Consider the following 19604-nt stretch of genomic DNA (forward strand, 5'->3'; position numbering starts at 1 on the left):
TATGTACCCATTCCTCGCCATTAATTCAAATGTGCATCCAAGGAACACTTGTCTGATAACTGCGCCTCTGAAGCCTGTTGTGCGAACTGTGGAGGGGACGACCCCGCGTACTTATGATGATGCCCATCATAGAAAAAAAAAAAAGGAAATACCGTATTTACTTGAATGTAACGTGACCATGATTGTAACACGAGGAGTGACTTATCAGTGCCGAAAAAAAAAAAAAAAACACGAATGTAACGTGAGTAAAACGGGGGGGAAAAGGGGGAAGTACCTTTATTGCTGCACATGGTAGTGGCAAAGACATTCACGTTTCTAAATACATACAAAGTGAGTTTAACTCATTCGTCGCTTTCATTTCCATAATCGCCTGGGGTAGATCATCCTCCGTGCCATTCATATAGTTCGATATACAACACTTTTTAAACGCACAAACTACAGTAAAGTTAACTGAAATCTCACGGGACCGGAGAAAATGACTGAGTTAACCGAATTCCGAATTATTGAATGGACCATGAAAACAAAAAGAAAACGTACACGGCACAGACAAACCTTTACCGTATTTCTTAAAAAGTGCGTTATTTTTGCTTGCTTCCCCGTCGGAATTCCCGACAGAATGATCTTTTTTAATCCCATCAGGTGGTGGTGCGCACATTCACTGTCGCGAGAACAAACGCACAGCTCCTCGAGGACAGCGAAGGCATCGGCGGCCTCCTGCACGGTGCGGCAACGTCGCGTCGGCTTATCCTGGCCGTATCGGAACAGTGATTTTGGTCCTCCTCAAGCACTTCCGATAATATATCGTCAGTCAGCGGACCAGCAACGGCAACATGAGAGTCTATACCGACATAGTATAAAATCTGGATGCCACTAGTAAGGAGAGAGTCAAAACGCGTGTCATTCATCTCGTCGTCCATACGTCGATCATACGTCGAAGATCATAGTCTCAACAGATCATAGTCTTAACAAGATCACCAGAAAAGATGTTTATCCGCTGCCCAGAATCGATGACCCCCTCGATTGCCTGCAAGGAGCAGAGTTCTTTTCTTCTTTAGATATTCGATCCGGCTACTGGCAGGTCCCTATGAATGCAGCCGACCGCTCTAAGACTGCGTTTGTAACGCCTAACGGATTGTACGAATTTAACGTCATGCCATTCAGCCTCTGTAATGCACCTGCCATCTTCGAGCGTCTCATGGACAACATCCTTAGAGGCTTCAAATGGAACACATGCCTGTGCTATTTGGATGACGTCGTCGTTTTTTCGAAGGACTTCAACTCCCACCTCAGCCGTCTAGCAAGCGTCCTGACTTGTCTTTCGAACGCTGGACTGCAGCTGAATTTGAAGAAATGCCACTTCGCTGCCCGCCAGCTTACCATCTTGGGGCATGTTGTTAGCAAGCATGGTGTCCGTCCTGATCCAGCCAAGCTTCACGCTGTCGCCGACTTACCCAGGCCAGCTACACTAAAAGAACTCTACAGCTTCATCGGGCTTTGCTCATATTTTCGCCATTTTGTGCGCAATTTCCCCATCATAATTGCACCCCTGACGCAGCTACTTGCCGACAACCAAGACCTCTCGGCATGGTCCCCAGCATGCGACGAAGCATTCGTGTCTTTATGCCATCTTCTGACATCACCACCTATCCTACGCCACTTTGATCCAGACGCTCCAACCGAAATCCATACGGACGCTAGTGGAGTTGGCCTCGGCGCTATTCTTGCTCAGCGTAAATCTGGCTTCGATGAGTATGTCGTGTCCTACGCTAGTCGCACCCTCACTAAAGCAGAAAAAAACTATTCAGTTACCGAAAAAGAATGCCTTGCCATTGTTTGGGCAATCACAAAATTCCGACCTTATGTATATGGCCGCCCATTTGACGTCGTGACTGATCACCACTCATTGTGTTGGTTTTTGTCATTAAAAGACCCATCTGGTCGCCTAGCTCGCTGGGCACTACGTCTTCAAGATTACGATGTTCGTGTAATTTATCAGTCAGGCCGCAAGCATTCGGACGCCGACGCTCTTTCTCGCTCGCCACTTCCCCACGATAATGTTGCAGCGTCTGTTTCCAGCTGTGAATGTTCTTCACTTGAACAGGCCGACATGTCCGCTGAGCAACGCCAGGATCCATGGATAGCGTCTCTCTTAGTGTACCTGTCTCAGACGTCTCCACGTACCGACAACCGTTTACTTCGACGAACTGCTCGCCATTTTACCATCCGTGACGGTCTTCTCTACCGGCGAAACTACCTATCTGATGGCCGCAAATGGTTGCTGGTAATACCTCGCCACCTACGTTCTAACGTCTGTGCCTCCTTCCACGCGGATCCACAATGCGCCCACGCAGGTGTAGTGAAGACGTATGCTCGCCTACGAATTCGATATTACTGGCGCGGAATGTACCGCTTTGTTAGGCAGTACGTCCATTCATGTTCCTTGTGCCAACGCAGGAAGAGCTTCCCTCGCACATCTACAGGGCCACTCCAGCCACTGCCTTGTCCTTCTCGGCCTTCCCGCCGCATCGGAATTGACTTGTACGGTCCCCTACCATACACACCAAATGGAAACCGCTGGGTCATCGTAGCCATGGACCACCTTACGCGCTACGCCGAAACTTTGGCGCTTCCCGAGGCCACTGCACGTGAAGTCGGCCTGTTCATTCTGCACAACCTCGTCCTTCGGCATGGTGCACCCCGCGAGCTTCTCAGTGACCGTAGGTGTTCCTTCTTGTCGGAAGCTGTAGAAGCCCTCCTGCTCGAATGCAACATCTTGCACCGAACAACGACCGCATACCACTCCCAAACAAACGGAATGACCGAGCGATTTAATCGCACGCTGGGTGACATGTTCTCCATGTATGTTTGTGATGACCATACGAACTGGGACCGCATACTGCCATTTGTTACTTACGCTTACAATAGCGCAATTCAATCGACAACTGGATTCTCCCCATTCTTCCTTCTTTATGGTCAGAAACCTTCATCGTTCTTGGACACTATCCTTCTGTACCGCCCAGACCCTTCAGAATCGACAACTTTGGCCGAAGCCGCCACATATGCCGAAGAATGTCGGCAGCTAGCACGTTCACTAACAACACACGATCGGGCTCGCCAGAAGCACTTGCATGACCGGCGCTCATCCCCTTCGTCATACGCGCCTGGGGCAATCGTGTGGCTCCGCGTGCCATCGTCTGCCCCAGGCCTTTGCTCAAAGTTCATACCCAAGTATGACGGTCCGTACCGGATCCTGTGCCAGACTTCACCAGTTAACTACATAGTTGAACCTATTCAGCCACCTACAGACCAACGGTGCCGCGAGCGCGAGACTGTACACATCGAGCATCTAAAACCTCACTACGACCCACCAGTCCTGTCTGTGCCATAGGTCGCCAGGATGGCTCCTTTCGCACCGGGGAGCCAATGTAGTGACAAATACGGGCTCTAAGAACGACGAAGAAGAAGTTTGTTGTGGCAGAGGCTCGTGGTGCTGCAGCTGCTGCTGAAACCGCTGGTTGCTGTCTCGGTGCTGTTAGGCCCAATAAACGGTTGCTCTACCCCGGCGTGCGTCTAGCAGTATTCTTACAGAGCTTTTGCTGTATCATGTTGTGCGGTAGGCTGTACCAAGCAGTGGACACCCACTCGGCAATCTTCGTAGCACTAGGTCGCTATGTCCAACCCAATAGTGTCAAACCCTGATCTTCTCGCATCCATTCTCCATATAGCTGCCGCATTCTATTGTTAAATGGTTTGTTCAGGCAGGCCTCTAAATGGCTGCAGCACGGACTTCATACCTCCGGGAATAACAGCAAGCTGCGTCTGAATTTCCCGCATCAGCTTCTTCACTTCGGGCATCAAGTGACTGCAAAATGAGTCAAGAACTAGAATGGGTGGACGAGCCCACCACACACTCTTGACCCAGTCAAGTGTAAGCGAAGTGTCCATTCAACCTTTTTTTTGGCTGCGAACAATAGCATCTCTGGGGAACAGCTCCTTCGGGATGGTTTTACGCCGTATAATGATGTAGGGCAGCAACTTGCACCCAACCCTGCAGGGGCGTCTGCCCAAGTAAGCATTTGGTGCATAGCGGCACCACGGACCCAAGCTAATTGGGGAGTTTTGACTCTCTCCCACGCCTAGCCGTGCATGGCTTTGCCGTGTCCGGGGAGAAGGAGATCGTGGGGGTTGAACCGATGCTGGGTGATTGGACTTTAAGACCCCCCGGCAGAGGCAACACACAAACACCCCTTTGGCCCCGGCTTCACGTAGATGGCATCCCTGGGCTGACCCACCCAGGGGAAATTGGCAGTCGCCTTTTCCTATCTCTCTCCCCTACAACTTCGTCTTTATCTCTCACTTTTAGTCTCTCCTGTCTACTTCTCTCTTCTGTTTACTTCCAATTTTCCTGGCGGCAAGGGTTAACCTTGTGTAGTTATATTTGGTTATAGTGGTAATCTACGTCTGGCGTCTGCACCCTTATGCTATTAAGTGCTTCAGCATCCCCTGGTTGGATTCCTTGGTGGGTGGTCGCCATTGCTGCTGAAAAAAAGTACACTACTATGGAAACACCTGCATTTTCTCGTCTCCTAGATCGTCTTCCGCCTAAGAGGGGACGCACCGATGAATTATCAGTTTTCAGCCAATCCAGACAATGCTTTCCTAAATTCCATGCTGTGCGCAGCGAAAATCCAACAAAACAGGCCAGATTCATATCTCCATTTCTTGTTGCCAAATCTCTGACTGAAGTCTTTGGCCCAGGATACAAGGTTACAAGGATGGCTAGCGGAGACCTTCTCCTTGAGCTGCCTGAAAAACATCACTATGAAAAGCTTAGCAGTCTCATAGCACTTGATAATATCCCAGTGTCTGTTTCACCTCATAGATCAATGAACACCTCACGCAGAGTTGTTTCCGAAGCAGACCTTCTTGAAATGTCTGAACAAGAACTGCCCCGCCGCGGTGGTCTATTGGCTAAGGTACTCGGCTGCTGACCCGCAGGTCGCGGGTTCAAATCCCGGCAGCGGCGGCTGCATTTCCGATGGAGGCGGAAATGTTGTAGGCCCGTGTACTCAGATTTGGGTGCACGTTAAAGAACCCCAGGTGGTCGAAATTTCCGGAGCCCTCCACTACGGTGTCTCTCATAATCATATGGTGGTTTTGGGACGTTAAACCCCACATATCAATCTGAACAAAAACTGCTTGAAGGTTGGAAAGAGCGCCCCGCCGCGGTGGTCTAGTGGCTAAGGTACTCGGCTGCTGACCCGCAGGTCGCGGGTTCGATTCCCGGCTGCGGCGGCTGCATTTCCGATGGAGGCGGAAATATTGTAGGCCCGTGTGCTCAGATTTGGGCGCACGTTAAAGAACCCCAGGTGGTCAAAATTTCCGGAGCCCTCCACTACGGCGTCTCTCATAATCAAATAGTGGTTTTGGGACGTTAAACCCCACAAATCAATCAAGGTTGGAAAGAGCAAAATGTCACGGATGTGAAACGAATCGTCATCCGACGCGACAACGAAGAAATAACTACCAAACATTCAATACTCACTTCTGCATCCAGCACATTGCCTTCATCTATAGACACTGGCTACATCAAACTCTGTTCGTCCTTACATTTCCAATCCAAGATGGTGTTATAAATGTCAACGATTTGGTCATGGCTCGCAAAACTGCCGGGGGTCAGGAAACTTGTGCAAGATGTGGTAGCCACGGCCACCCATCTGATAGCTGTGTTACTACTCCTCACTGCGTGAATTTGATGGTTAACACGCCACGTATTCACGTTCGTGTCCCAACTGGAAGAAAGAAAAATAAATAATCACTCCTAAAGTCAAGGAAAATATATCATTCAAGGAAGCCCAAAAGAGGGTCTCTTCTTTCTACAACACATCTTATGCTGATGCGGCGCGTCGGGGGGTAGCGTCGCAGCAGCTATCGCCACCTGCACAGCCCGCACACAGCGAGCTGTCGCTCGGGGCCTGGGGTGGCAGTAGTTTAGTCTGCTGCACCAAAACAGCACCAAAGTCTGTTTACCCCAGGGTTGCCGGCTAAAAGCCAGCTATCGATGGCAGCCTGCGCTACGCACAGCGAAAGTGCAGGGCTGTTCAAAGTCCCTGCGGGGGCTGCAGTCCAGACTGCCCCAGCCATTCTATCCCCTGCTAGTGCTGGAAACAGCCGGCAGAGCCTGGACTCTAAGAAATTGCCATCGGCCCCCGAGCCGAAAGGTGCAAAAGTCTCGTCTTCACAGGCGAGACTTTCACAGACATTGTCTCGCTCATGTCCGGCACCTCAGAAGCGGCGAATTCTTGTCGACTGCTCCAAAAGGACAAGTTGCGCGTTACGGGGCCTGGAAAGAGCCCTGAGTAAATGCCTTTCTTTTGCACACTCTGCACTAGTTTGTTTTCGATATGAGTACTAAAATTATGCAATGAAACGTCAGGGGCCTTTTTAGGAACCTTGATGACGTCCAAGAACTTCTTCACAAACACACACCAAAAGTGCTGTGTGTACAGGAAACGCTCTTAAAACCAACACACACTAACTTTCTCTGACAATATGTCATCTTCCGCAAAGACCGCCAAAATGTTCTCGCGTCCTCTGGCGGCGTTGCTATCATAATAGACAAAACCGTACCTTGTCAGGCTCTGCAGCGGCAAACGCCATTGGAGGCAGTAGCTGTCCGAGCCGTCCTCTTCAAGAAGCTCATAACCATCTGTTCACTTTACATCCCACCCCACTACCAGCTAAACAAGTATGAATTTCAGTCATTTATTGATGAGTTGCCAGAGCCACATTGCCAGAGTCCTTGGCGATTTCAATGCACACAGCAGCCTGTGGGGAGATCCTCGCTCTGATGCCCGAGGCCGTATGATCAAGCAGTTCCTGATGTCTGCTGATGCATGTCTGCTCAATAAGAAGGAGCCACCATTTTTCAGCCTTGCTAACAGAAGTTATTCATCAATAGATCTCAGCATTGCTTCACCCACCCTTTTACCCGACTTTAACTGGGACGTTATAAAAGACCCCTACGGGAGCGACCACTTCCCCATACTCTTAAGTACAGGAATAAAAAATGAGTCTACACCGTTTGCTCCCTAGTGGAAAATTGAAGCAGCAGATTGGGAGCAGTTTAGAACTCTTACGAGTATCTCGTGGGATCAGATGTCATTTTTAGAAATTAATGCTGCTCTTCAGTTTTTTACTGCTTTTATTATTGACGCTGCTTCAAAATGTATTCCTCAGTCAAGTGGTATTGCTGCCAAATGTCGTGTGCCGTGGTGGAATGAAGATTGTCGGAAAGCTCGGAAAAAGCAAAATAAAGCGTGGGGACTACTGCACGACTCCCCACTGCTAAGGATGTTATTAACTTTAAACATATTAAGTCCCAAGGTCGACGAATATGCCGACAGGCAAGAAGGGACAGCTGGGACAATTTTTTATCGGGCATTGATTCTTATACAGATGAGGCTAAGGCCTGGAACAAGGTAAATAGGATACGAGGCCAAACAACACACTCTCTTCCTTTAGTAAACACTGATGGCAACAGCCTTGAAGACTAAGCGAACTTTCTCGGTGCACATTTTCAATGTATTTCTAGCTCTGTGCACTACTCCAACACGTTTCAACGTCACAAAGTAACTATATAAAGCAAGAAATTAGATAGAAAATGCACCAAAAATGAGGCATTCAATGATCCATTCAACATGGCTGAGCTCCAAAGAGCACTCTACTGCTGCAATGAATCTGTACCAGGTTCTGATCGTATTATGTACCAAATGCTGAAGAACTTGCCACATGACACACAGAACACCCTCCTTCATATCTACAACGATGTATAGACTTCCGCCAAGAATCTGAATGCGTGGAAAGAGGCCATTATAATCTCAATCTTTAAACCGCGAAAGGATCGATCCAGTGTGTTTAATTATAGACCCATCACACTAACAAGTTGCCTATTTAAAGTCTTCAAAAAAATGATAAACTGTCGTTTAATACATTTCCTCGAAAAAAACAATTTACTAGACTTAAACCAGTGCGGATTTCGAGAAGGCTGATCCACAACCGACCATCTAATCCGCATAGAGTCGCAGATGTGCGACGCATTTGTCCACAGACAATTTTCCCTCTCGGTATTCCTAGATATGAAAAAAGCTTATGACACCAGGTGGCGGTTCGGAATACTTAGAGACCTGTCGCACTTAGGTATACAAGGTCAGATGTTAAATGTAATAGAAAGCTATCTAACTAACCACAAGTTCCAGGTTCGGGTTGGAAATGCCCTGTCACGATCATTTATACAGGAAAATGGGGTACCACAAGGTGGCGTACTTAGCTGCACGCTTTTCATCATTGAAATGAACTCACTGTACCTTTGCATGCCACGAAATATGTTCTATTGCACATATGTGGATGACATTCAGATAGGATTTAAATCTTGCAATTTAGAAACTTGTGAGCGGCAGGTCCAGCTTGGATTGAACAAGGTGGCTAAATGGGCAGATAAAAGCAGGTTCAGGGTAAACCCTCAAAAAGCACCTGTGTTCTTTTTTCTAGGAATAGAGGCCTCCACCTAAATCCTGAAATTGAGCTTCTTGGGCAACGAATACCTGTAGAGGCTGAGCATAAATTTCTAGGTCTAATCTTGGGCTCGAAGCTCACATTTATAATGCACATCAAGTCCATAAAAAACAAGTGCCTGAAAACAATGAACATCCTCAAAGTGCTGTCACGCACAACATGGGGAAGTGACAGGAAGTGCCTGAGGAATATATATAAAAGCTTTATACGCACACGCCTAGACTACGGAGCCATAGTCTACCAGTCTGCTACACCAAGCGCATTGAAGATTCTGGATCCTGTACATAATCTTGGCATACGCCTTTCTACGGGTGCTTTTCGCACCAGCCCTGTTGAAAGTCTCTATGTAGAGTCCAATGAGTGGTCGCTCCACTTTCAGAGAACCTATATGTCCTTTTGGTATTATTTGAAAGTAAACTCTGATAAGGAACACCCCACACACACCACAATTAATTATTTGTCCAGTTCTGTTCTTTTTGACAACCGTCTCTCGGTGAGACGACCCTTCTCACTTTGCGTGAGGGGTCTAACTGAAGAAACCGGGGTACGGCTTTTTGAAAACTGTCTAATGGCTCCCGCAACATATCTGCCGCCGCGGCAGTGGCAGCTCATTGACTGTGATTTATCCTTCATTCAAATAACCAAACACGCTCCTCTTCCACTTATATGTGCATACTTTCCCTAATTGCAGCTGAAATACTCTTGTCCTGAATATTTTACAGATGCTTCAAAGTCTTTTATTGGTGTGTCCTATGCCGCCGTTGGTCCATCTTTTTGTGATTCTGGTGTTCTGTACCCTAATTCAAGCATCTTTACTGCAGAAACTTATGCGATACTGATGGCTGTTAAGCACATTCAGGAATCAAAATTACATGCGCAGTTATATACACGAATACCTTGAGCGTCGTAAAAGCTTTAAAATCTCTGCAAAAACATAGAAACCCAGTCCTTGTGTCACATTACAGTCTTTTGTGCACAATCTACACACTCAAACAACATGTACAGTCAAACCTCAATATATTGAAGACAGATACAGTTAAACCTCGTTATAACGAGACGGGCTATAACGAAATAATGGATATAACGAGCAAATCCTAATTCCCCTTGAAAGTCCCCATACAAACCAATGTATTCAAAACCTCGTTTCAACGAGGCAAAATTTGCCTGTTATGGGATATAACGAACAAGTTTTGTTAGGAAGTAAAATTTTGAGGCGACGTTTAGACAGCGCACAACGCGAATTTGAGACGGCGCCAACGCGAGAACTGTATTTAGCAGTTCAAAACTCCCGCCACGCGCCCTCCAGCAACGCGCGCAAAGCAGACGGCACGCGCTGTTTCCGGAGGAGAGTTTGCTGCACGTACGCCGCTTGGCTACCACCGACAGCGGAGTGCTCCGCGAACGTCTCGCCCTTTTTTTTTTCTTTTGTGCCTTCTTTATATTCTCCCTCTCTCCTTTCTCATGGCGCTGAGGCGCGCTTCCTAATCTTACATACCCCCTTCCCCTTGAGTAACCGGTTCCTAGAGGCAGAGTCCTTCAATGCTTTTCTGGTCACGAAACTCCGGCCGAAGTTTCATTCAGGGACAAAAGCTGCCGCTAGGATCGCCCCTGTTAGCGTGAAGGCTTCGCCGGCGGCCGGCGACGCTTGCGGGCCGGCTGTTTCTTCGTCGGCAATGCGCCTAATTTCATCTGCTCTTCATTTCCACCTGTAAAAACGCGACCTGTAAAAACGCGAGCGACGCGAGCGAAGTGTGCGTGTTTTTGATTCAGTTGACGCTTAGCTTAGCTGTGAAATAGAGGCAAGGCCACGCGTGTTACTGAGTCGTATATGTTGCAGCGTTCGTTCGTTGCGGTAGTCACGGCTGCTACGTTCTCGCTTTGAGAAGGAGGACATCTGGCGTTTTCGATTTTTGAGTAGTCTTTGCAGTTTCCTGCATTCGGGTTAACTAGCACCAGATTTAAATCGGTATATACAGCCCTGGGCGACATGCTGCGCTTAGCAAATAGGTGTGCAAACGTACAGCACGTTGGGTTAGCGCTGTGTCTGCGCGATTTTATAGCGCGCTAATAATGTACAAAAATAACCTAGGTTTGGAAAGTGAGCATCAACATGATGAAGAAAAACGCTCACGAAATGGAAGCAGCATAATGAGCGCGCGTAGGAGTAAATGCTACACACTTGAGCGACTTTCCCGGCTGTCAACATAGGTATAGGGTGTCAACAGAAAAACTCGTATGGTCAGTGTCTGACACACTCGTCCCACCAAAACGACAAGTTAATTGATTACTTGGTTATGAGGTTTAACGCGCTGACGCTATGCAGGCAATCGGGCGCGCGCCGTAGTGTAGCCAGAGTCCTTCAAGCATTGAAGGACTCTGGTGTAGCTCTCCGGAATAATTTTAACCACCCGGGTATTTTTAACATGCGCGGGAATCTCTAAAACACAGGCATTTTCTCTTTTCGCCTCCATCAGAAAAGCGGCTGGGAACCCGCGTCCTTGGGCTCATCATCATCAGCACAGCGCCCTAGCCCCTGAGCCACCGCGGCGGGGACACTAAAAAAAATTAAAAAAGAAATACAGGCAAAGCTAGCCATGCTCCGCTTTGCAAATTCAAAATACCTGATTGGATAATCAAAATGTCGCCGCCGTGGATTTTGGTTCCGCCACACAGATGACGGTAACCTGACTGGCCACTTGCTGATCGTCGCAGGCAGCTGCCAAGCGCATGCAAGTGACTAGAAAACGCGCCGCGGCTGTGGTGCAAGTGTTTATTCATACAAGTTTACGGCAATAGCATGGCGGATAAAGGAAATAAACAACGTCACACAAGCAACTAGGAACACAAATGTGCAAGTGTTTTTTGTCACTAGCAAACACAAAACACAACAGTTGGGCTTTACATAGCATGACAAACAGAACATCTGCTACCCATGGGGCTTGTTGCCACCATTTGCTGGGCAGTTTGCTCGCCGCGTCGCTCGTGTCAGCTTGTTTTTTTCCCTGGTGTAAAAGTGCAGGCGGCACCTCAAGAAAAAATGAACAACCTCTGCTGTGGTACCCACATAGTGCAACCTACAGCCCACACCAGCAGAAGCAATGCGGCTGTCGAGCAAAACTTGGTCAACAATGTTCGCATACACATCGGCACATGCAACTGTGTCCACAGTCAGTTCTTCAACATGTCCTTCCATAATGTGCAACAGGCTGAGAAGCTGGGATGAGGGCACTTGCAGGAATCCTCTTGACTTCTTCTGGATTAGGTCAGTTGGCTCTCGTGTCTGGCTCTTGAGTGTTCCCACGCAGTCAGTGCAGCTTATCGTTGAAAACTTCTTTACCACGTAACCGGCAAGATAATCAAGAATGCACTCTTTGGTGGAGAGCGTAACGTCAGGCACGGATGCATTGTTCACTGCCTCTCCCGGCTCCTCAAGAACGTCATCAAAGAGGACCGCCAACATGTCAATCTGCAAAATACATTCCAAGTTTCAAATCTTTCAATGTATAAGTTGAGATTCGTAAATGCAAAAACACATTATGTTTCATTTGGTTATTTGGTCATTTGTGTAGTGAAACTGCTCCTGAAAAAAAGAAACTAGAGCTAATAAATAAAAGCAAGGGGCACGTTACCTGACTGGAGGCAGGTTTTCCCTTGTCAAAGAGGCCCTGGAGCTTGAGCAACAGCTGGGGTCCATCTCCCTCGACCGAGGCCCGTTTTGGCGGCCGAACTAGGTTGTTTACATAGAGCATCCGATAGATGAACAAAAAATGTTGCACAGTCGGCTGCCCTCCATCACCAGCAACATGCCTGACGATGCCGAAAAACCTCTAGAAAGAAAAAATCAATTTATCGCAACAATGAGAAATTCATAGCACATTTATACACATAAAAGTCATCATGTTTACCTCTAGAGGATCTTGTCCGAAGTTCCCAACGAGAACGTAACGAAACCCAGACAACAGCAAGCTCTTGATGAGTGCAACTGAGCTATGCAGTGTCAGTCTGAGGGCTCCACATGTCTGCTTACTCAGAAAGCAGACTTGCCTCTGGGTCGGTAATGTCTTGATGTATTTCTCCCAGTTGTCCAGCCATGCAATGCTGTCCTTCAACACCTGGAATAAAATTATGCTTCATCTATAGTACACGAAAAACACTTCATAACACATGTAATAATCTCACAGCAATGTGTTGTGCTTCGTTGAATCGAACATGGTCTGGCCCCCGAGAGTTCAGGCAGTCGAACAGCTTGTTCAATGTTCTTGTGAATTGCGATGTTGCAGCCGACCCATGGAGCTTCTTGCAGTCTTCCTGCTCGCTATAAAACTCCATGGCCGAAGCAGTACTCTCACTGAACAGCTGTAAAATGTGTGGAAAAAAAGGATTTTAAGTTTACTTCCCAAAACGTGTGAGCAGATGTTTTTGAAATACACTTTGCACTGAACATAGCTGCGTGCATGACTTATTTATTTTATTTATTTATTTAGGAGAATACTGCCAGTCTGAATGCCAGACTTTGGGCAGGGGTGGGCGGTACAATGAACACAAATGCAGGAAGTACAAAAAAATATTGAACAGATTATACAGTGGTACAAAAAAAGGAACGCGTTGATTCACATAGAAAGGAAACTGGAAATGCAGTCCACAATTGCCGTGCCATACAAGGCTATACTGAAAACTGCACGAAAGTAGTGCTCAGCAGGTTTTGCTGTGTGAAAAAAAAAAAAAAAAAAAAAAAAAAAAAAAAAGTTCAAGTACAAGAATAGTCAGCAACAATTCAAAAAGTACATCCGGGCATGTTAGTTACAAGCGTGGCAAATTGTAAGGCAAATATTTTGTCTAAAATGGGCACAAGAACAAAGGCACTGTAAAGGAAATGGGAGTGTAGCTATCAGAAAGATGGAGCAGGTAACGCACGGAGAAATGATTTCAGATCGACACTTTCCAGAGCCTCTGGTGGCAATTTGTTCCACTCGTTGATTGCGCGGGGAAAAAAGGAGTACCGATATATGTTAGTATGACAGAGAAGCTCATCAATTCTTTTAGGGTGGGAGGAGCGCGTTTCGCGGCGCAAAATTGGTTTAATGTAATTGGTTTTCCGAATTGCTAGCTTGTCATTATATATGAGGTAGAACAACTTCATTCTTTCATGGTAACGTCTCCATTGCAAAGTTTTCAGCTTAGCGCTTTCCAAAAGAGCTGATGGAGATGTGTCGTGTCGGTAGGCATTAAACACGAACCGTACAGATTTTCGCTGTATTGATTCAAGTTTATCAATGTTAGCTTGTGTGTGGGGGTCCCATACAGGCGACGCGTATTCAAGTAATGGTATTACGTACGTTTTATATGCGAGTAGCTTAGTCTCGCGGGTTGCTTTAGCTAGCGTCCTTCGTAAATAACCTAGTTTTCTCAAAGCCTTTTTTTCAATGTAAGCTATGTGATCGTTCCACCTTAAATCAGATGTGATTACAAGGCCAAGGTACGTATATTGCGAAACGAATGATAAGGAGTGATTGCCTAGGTTGTATCGGAATTTTAAAGGATCTTTTTTGAGGGTTATGGTCATCGCAACAGTTTTTTTAGGGTTTATGTTCATTTGCCATTTCGTACACCAGTCTTGAATTTTAGATAAAGAATCGTTTAAAAGAAGCTGGTCGCTAGGATCATTCACTTCTTGATAAAGCACGCAGTCATCTGCGAAAAGCCTTATCTTAACTGGTATATCGCGGACAATGTCATTTATAAAAACCAAAAAGAAAAGAGGCCCCAGGACGGATCCCTGAGGTATGCCGGATTGAACTGGCGCGGATGGCGAGTTGGTTCCACCAACTGTGACGCACTGGTACCTGCAGCTCAAGTATGCTTCGATCCAGGCTAATAAAGAGTCATTTTTCAGAATCGCCTTGAATTTGATTAGAAGCTTACGGTGTGACACGCGGTCAAACGCTTTCTCAAAGTCTAGAAATAATATATCAATTTGGCTTTGTTTGTCCAGACCAGAGGCAAGGTCATGTACCATTTCGAGTAGCTGCGTAACCGTCGATAAGCCGCGTCGGAAGCCATGCTGGCGACTGTCTATTATGTTGTTGCTTTCGATAAACGCGGAAAGGTGCTTGAATATTATGTGTTCCAGAACTTTAACACATGCGCATAACAACGATATTGGTCTGTACGCGGAAGGTATGTACTGGTTTGCCTTTTTTGGTATGGGAGTTATTTTGGCGTAACGCCAGTCATGAGGAAGTTCTGCTCGAGAAAGAGATTTCCGAAAGATTAGGTTTAGGTACTTAGAACACCATTCTGCGTAGCGCACCAGAAAAGCATTAGGTATGTTGTCGATCCCACTAGATTTCTTATCATCTAACTTGAGCAGAAGGGAAAATACGCCCTCTTCATCTATTTCTATATTGTCAATCGGTGGCAAATCACCAAACAAAAGAAATTCAGGTTCCGTGCCATTATCATCAGTGAAAACTGAACAGAAGTATTCATTGAGTATGCGCGCTGTTTCTGAGCTGTTAGTCACCGCATTGCCGTCTAAGACAAGAGTAGGTGCCGATTTTTTATTTGGTGACAGATACCTCCAAAATTTCGCCGGGGACGAAGAAATAAACTTTTTTAGTTGCACGTTTTGATAATGAGCTTTAGCGTCAGCAATACAGTTTTTAAGCTGCAATCTCAGTGCGCAAACCAAGTTGCTTGTGGACGCTTCGTTGCGCCGTTTCAGTTTTTGTTTTACTTTTTTAAGTCTTCGTCCCAAGCGTACTATCTCTTTGGTTATCCAGGGGTTAGTGTTCCGTATTATTTTACGCTTACGTGGTACAAATTCGTCAATGCACTTTGTCACAAGGTTTTTGAAAAAGTTCCACAGGTGATTAACCGAGTGCTTATCCGACTCGTAGAGGGATACAAAGTGTGCGAAAGAGCTGTCTAGTACGTCAAGTACGTCAACATCACTTGCACGTGCAAACACAGGAACAAAAGTTTCTCGCTTTGTCACCTTGTGGATACAGCTTAATTGCATATCCAGGCATACAATTTTGTGGTCCGATATACCCTCTAAGATTCGGATAGTTGGATTTCGCTGTAATACCCTGTGGTTGACCAAGAATAGATCCAAGACTGATTGTTTGGTACCTTGGACTCGAGTAGGTGCATGAACAAGTTGTGTTAAATCATGAAACAACACAAGATCAAGAATATGTTCAGCCTCATTTGAAAGCGCATAGGGAAAGTCATTGTCCCAGGCAACGTGGGGAACGTTAAAGTCTCCAACAAGCATTAGATTACTGGAGTGATTTCTATAAGGCAATAAAAAGTTATTAAGCCTTTCGTAGAAAGATATGTCTGAACTAGGGGGCCTATAGAAACCGCCAATTATCAATGCACATTCTTTCAAGATAACCTTCACGACAACACATTCGATTCCTATGATGTCGGGCAGTCTCAACAACTCCAGCGAGTCCTTGAATATAATCGCAACTCCGCCACCACGCGTATCTCTATCGTTTCGAAGGATGCAGTAACCCGAGGGTGTAATTTCGTAATCACCAATGTCGCTGTTAAGCCATGTTTCTGTGATTACTATAATTTCTGGATTGTGCGCGATGACTATGCTTTCCAAATCGGTTGTTTTATTTACGATGCTGCGAGCATTAATGTTTAGGCAAGTAAAACTTTCTGTGTGACTGTGTGGTCACGCATCTTTTTGCCTTGCCCTAGATCGGCGTTTTGAAACTGATACTCTAGTCATTTGTTCGTCGTCCCATTCAAATAGCTCATCATCAATTCTAATTTTATCGTGCACGAGTCTGACTTTCCTTCCCGATTTGCGTAGGTCAGCCGTGCTATCCCAGAGCTGTTTTCTTATTTGCCTAGTGGCAGCGGAGAAGTCTTCAGACACTGACATGCGCTTTCCTTTTAGCTTAAAACAGTTTTGTAGAACGGTTATTTTTTCACGATGGTCGAACAATTTCAGTATCACAGGGCGAGGTTTATTTGGTTGGCGACGCCCCATTCTGTGTAATCTTTCTACTGAGTGTACTTCTACTCCCAAAGTATCTTTAAAAAGCTCAGTAACGACCTTCTCGCTTAGGACAACGGTTGATTCATTCTCGCTTTCCGGAATACCAAATACCACAAGGTTGTTGCGTCTGCTTCGGTCTTCTAAATCCACAAGCCTTTTTTCAAGGCACTGCACAGTTTTTTCGATTTTGTCAACTTTTTGCAGCTTGGATTCAATGGCGTTTAGCCTTTCTTGTATAAGTTTCTGACCATCAAGTAATTGTTTGAGAAGTTCCGCGGTACTAGGTCCGGGATTGAGCTCTACGTCTCCGCACAACATTAGCAAAGACCGTACAAGATCCCATGTATTCACAAAAAAAGCATGTAGACAGCTTGGGCACGTCAGCTGTATAAAACTTGCCTGGACAGCCAACTTCACGCTCATCTTTTGGAACGCATTGGGGAAAATATGGGCTTTCGTTAACTTCGGTACAGCCCGGAGTCCAGCATGTTCTTCTTCATAGTCCAGTAAGTCCTTGTAGTGACAGTGGAACACCTCCTGTCCTTGAGGGAGCTGCAACATAAGGACAAGTGACAAATTTTTTTTTTAAACTGAATAGTTTATGCACAGGTCAAGGCATTCACGTGCAACTTTTTTTTACTTACCAAAAACTTGCCCACTTTGAGCAAGTTGTTTCTGATGCACTTAAATATGTGCGGTGGATCAATTACAACGTGGACTTGCTTTGAGGGCTCACACGGGTGTTCAAAACACGTTTGAAGCTTGTGCATGTCCCCATTGACACCTTGAGAGAAAAACAGTTTAATAGTACACTTGTTTTTCTACTACATCACTAACCACAGCTAAATAAAATTTGAAAAGACGTACCCAGAGATCTCAAGGCTGATTGGTTTGATGTGGAGTTGTCGCAGGTCACTGCGTCAACAACAACACCAGCGTTTGTAAGGTGAACAATGCACTGCAAAAGGAGCTTCGCCACGATTGATCCTGGGGCAGCACCAGAAGCACAAAATGTGCCCACAGTTTGTGACCACCCTCCCAGAAAAGGCCGAAACAGAAAGACCAGCACGTGGTCGCCGTCTTTGCCATGGTCACCTGGTCGTGTGTGTTCGGCGAAATCCACCTTGCCCAGCAGTGCCATGTCCGACTCGCGAATGTGGACGCTTTTTCTGACGCTCATTTCATCGAACATGAGCACTCCTGGAAAGTTTTGGGTAGGTTAACATCTTGTCTCAATTGCGCTGCTGAATATAATACAATTATAAAAATGAGTACTGCTTCTTACCTCGACGCTCTCTTTCTGGAACTGCTTCTAGCTTTTCACACAGAACCGTGAACAAAGTGCTGTCGAAGCCAAAATCAGCTTTCAGATTTCTGAGGTAGCCATAGAGGGTGCGGGGATTTGGAAGGGGCAAAAATTCATTTTCATGAAGAAAAGTGTAGACTGCTGTGGACTTTATCTTTAGCAGCAAGCAGTCATAAATCCACTTTTTTGTACCTGGAGAGAATGAATTGCAAATTTGTTTTCCACAATGAGCGTGTTGGAAACTATTCATGCAAAGCAAAAAATAATGAGAATGGTGTTATAAAAACTGAAGAAAGTATATTTGCCCAAACAAACCTGCAATTTTTCCCGAAATTAGAAATAACACTACACAAAACGGCCAAACCAATGTCTGCCTCAATAGCATATTGTTTTGCGGTACAACAGATACAAATAAATGATGAATAAATGAAGGCTACACCTTGAGATAACATTTTCAAACGCAAAAGGGGCAATCCAATAGCAATGTTACGTGTGTGATGGGGTATTTGGAACTTACCGCGCAGCTGTTGCAGACTTCGCGTTGGCTTTCATGAGCCAGTGGTCAAAAATGAGCTTCTCGCGAGCCGAAAGCTTCTGAACGTCTTGGTGCGATCTTCTGCTCCTATTCGCTTGCACTGTCAATTTCGCAATCTTCACTTAGCACAAACGAAGTTGCTGCTTAGTGCTTCGAAGCTGGTCTTTAACTGCGTGGAGCTCTGAGATGGAGCAGACATTTCCCTCTGTCTGGCATGCCATCTCTGTGCAGCTTCCAGTGCTTATCACTCCACCTGTCAAACGAAGAAATATGGATCAATATAATGCGACATCACGCAGCACACAGGCAATACAGGCTCTCAACATAGTGAAACAAGAAAACAAGGCAACGCGAATGGAGGCTTACCATCATCTCCGGCTGCTTCAGGATCGCAGGGCTCTGTGCTGGAGCTCACAGAAGCTGCAGTGCCATCGTTGTTCGGCGACGAAACGCGACGACGTTTTGCAGGCGGATTTTCTCGCTGTGAGCGCGACCGTGGCTTGGGCTTCGTAAGATACGCCGGCAGGTTTTCAAATATCCGGGGTATGGCACCGACGCGGAGCTTAGGCTTCTCGCGCTGCAGAAGCACAGATTGTCCACTTATTCTGAACTCATCGGCTCGAATAATGTCCGTGGTGTCGAAATGTTTCTCGCACACACGAACGGCCTTCGACTCGAAGTTGAAAGCGCCCGTCTCCTGTCGTGGAATGGCTCGCTTCCACCTGTCGCGTTGTTCGCGGTCGCTTGGGAGGCAGAACAGCGAAGCTTTTTCTGTACAACTCCGATAGCCAGAGCGGCAACCAGGTACGCAGCACGTCAGAGGCATGGTAGTTCACATAGTTTGCCGTCCGTGATGAGTGTAGACAGCTATACCACACAACAAACAAACCAGTAAGCTCGCGCTCCAACGCACTGCAAACGCTGCAAATGCGGCCGCCGCCGTCCAAGCCGCCTTCACCAGACTCGTAGCGCCACCGCGCGGGAGCTTTGATCCCCATATGAAGCTCTCCCATAGCGTTACGGAGAAGTTTCGTGACCAGAAAAGTATTGAAGGACTCTGCTAGAGGGCAGCGCAAAAGAGCGCCCCTTCCTCTTTATAGTCACTTTCTCTGCAAGTGTTGGCGCTCGCCGACGTGAGCCGCGTTGCTTTTGCGTGCGTGTTTTTT

At 46.5% G+C, this 19604-nt stretch overlaps 4 protein-coding genes across 10 annotated transcripts in view; 1 reads left to right on the forward strand and 3 right to left on the reverse strand.

Annotated features, from left to right (window-relative positions):
- Positions 1–19604, forward strand: part of AspRS-m (aspartyl-tRNA synthetase, mitochondrial) — a 382875-nt gene that overhangs the window by 76103 nt on the left and 287168 nt on the right. The gene's annotated exons all lie outside the window — the stretch shown is intronic.
- LOC119160834 (uncharacterized) lies at positions 11328–12352 on the reverse strand. Its single transcript, XM_037413087.2, has 2 exons — positions 12204–12352; positions 11328–12040 (listed from the first exon to the last, which is right to left on the reverse strand). Exons 1-2 carry the CDS (start codon positions 12321–12323, stop codon positions 11501–11503), a joined length of 660 nt encoding a protein of 219 aa, XP_037268984.1. The 5' UTR covers positions 12324–12352; the 3' UTR covers positions 11328–11500.
- LOC142776668 (uncharacterized) lies at positions 17430–18555 on the reverse strand. The gene is made up of 3 exons (XM_075880717.1): positions 18421–18555; positions 17883–17971; positions 17430–17797 (listed from the first exon to the last, which is right to left on the reverse strand). The coding sequence occupies exons 1-3, from the start codon at positions 18453–18455 to the stop codon at positions 17430–17432; spliced, it is 492 nt and encodes a 163-aa protein (XP_075736832.1). The 5' UTR covers positions 18456–18555.
- On the reverse strand, positions 18561–19461 carry LOC142777077 (uncharacterized). The gene is made up of 2 exons (XM_075881376.1): positions 18805–19461; positions 18561–18691 (listed from the first exon to the last, which is right to left on the reverse strand). Exons 1-2 carry the CDS (start codon positions 19262–19264, stop codon positions 18561–18563), a joined length of 591 nt encoding a protein of 196 aa, XP_075737491.1. The 5' UTR covers positions 19265–19461.

This window comes from Rhipicephalus microplus, chromosome X (assembly GCF_043290135.1).
Source record: "Rhipicephalus microplus isolate Deutch F79 chromosome X, USDA_Rmic, whole genome shotgun sequence".
Classification (NCBI taxonomy): domain Eukaryota; kingdom Metazoa; phylum Arthropoda; class Arachnida; order Ixodida; family Ixodidae; genus Rhipicephalus; species Rhipicephalus microplus.

Bases quoted from the DNA above. Each gene is read 5' to 3' on its own strand.
- LOC119160834 (XM_037413087.2), bottom strand. From the start codon at position 12,323: ATGCTCTATGTAAACAACCTAGTTCGGCCGCCAAAACGGGCCTCGGTC. The intron at 12,041-12,203 runs GTAACGTGCCCC...TGTATTTTGCAG, and splicing joins GAAAACCTGCCTCCAGTCAG to ATTGACATGTTGGCGGTCCT.
- LOC142776668 (XM_075880717.1), bottom strand. From the start codon at position 18,455: ATGAAAGCCAACGCGAAGTCTGCAACAGCTGCGCG. The intron at 17,972-18,420 runs GTAAGTTCCAAA...TGGCTACCTCAG, and splicing joins AAGTCTGCAACAGCTGCGCG to AAATCTGAAAGCTGATTTTG. The intron at 17,798-17,882 runs GTAAGAAGCAGT...AAAACTTTCCAG, and splicing joins TCCAGAAAGAGAGCGTCGAG to GAGTGCTCATGTTCGATGAA.
- LOC142777077 (XM_075881376.1), bottom strand. From the start codon at position 19,264: ATGCCTCTGACGTGCTGCGTACCTGGTTGCCGCTCTGGCTATCGGAGT. The intron at 18,692-18,804 runs GTAAGCCTCCAT...TTCGTTTGACAG, and splicing joins TGAAGCAGCCGGAGATGATG to GTGGAGTGATAAGCACTGGA.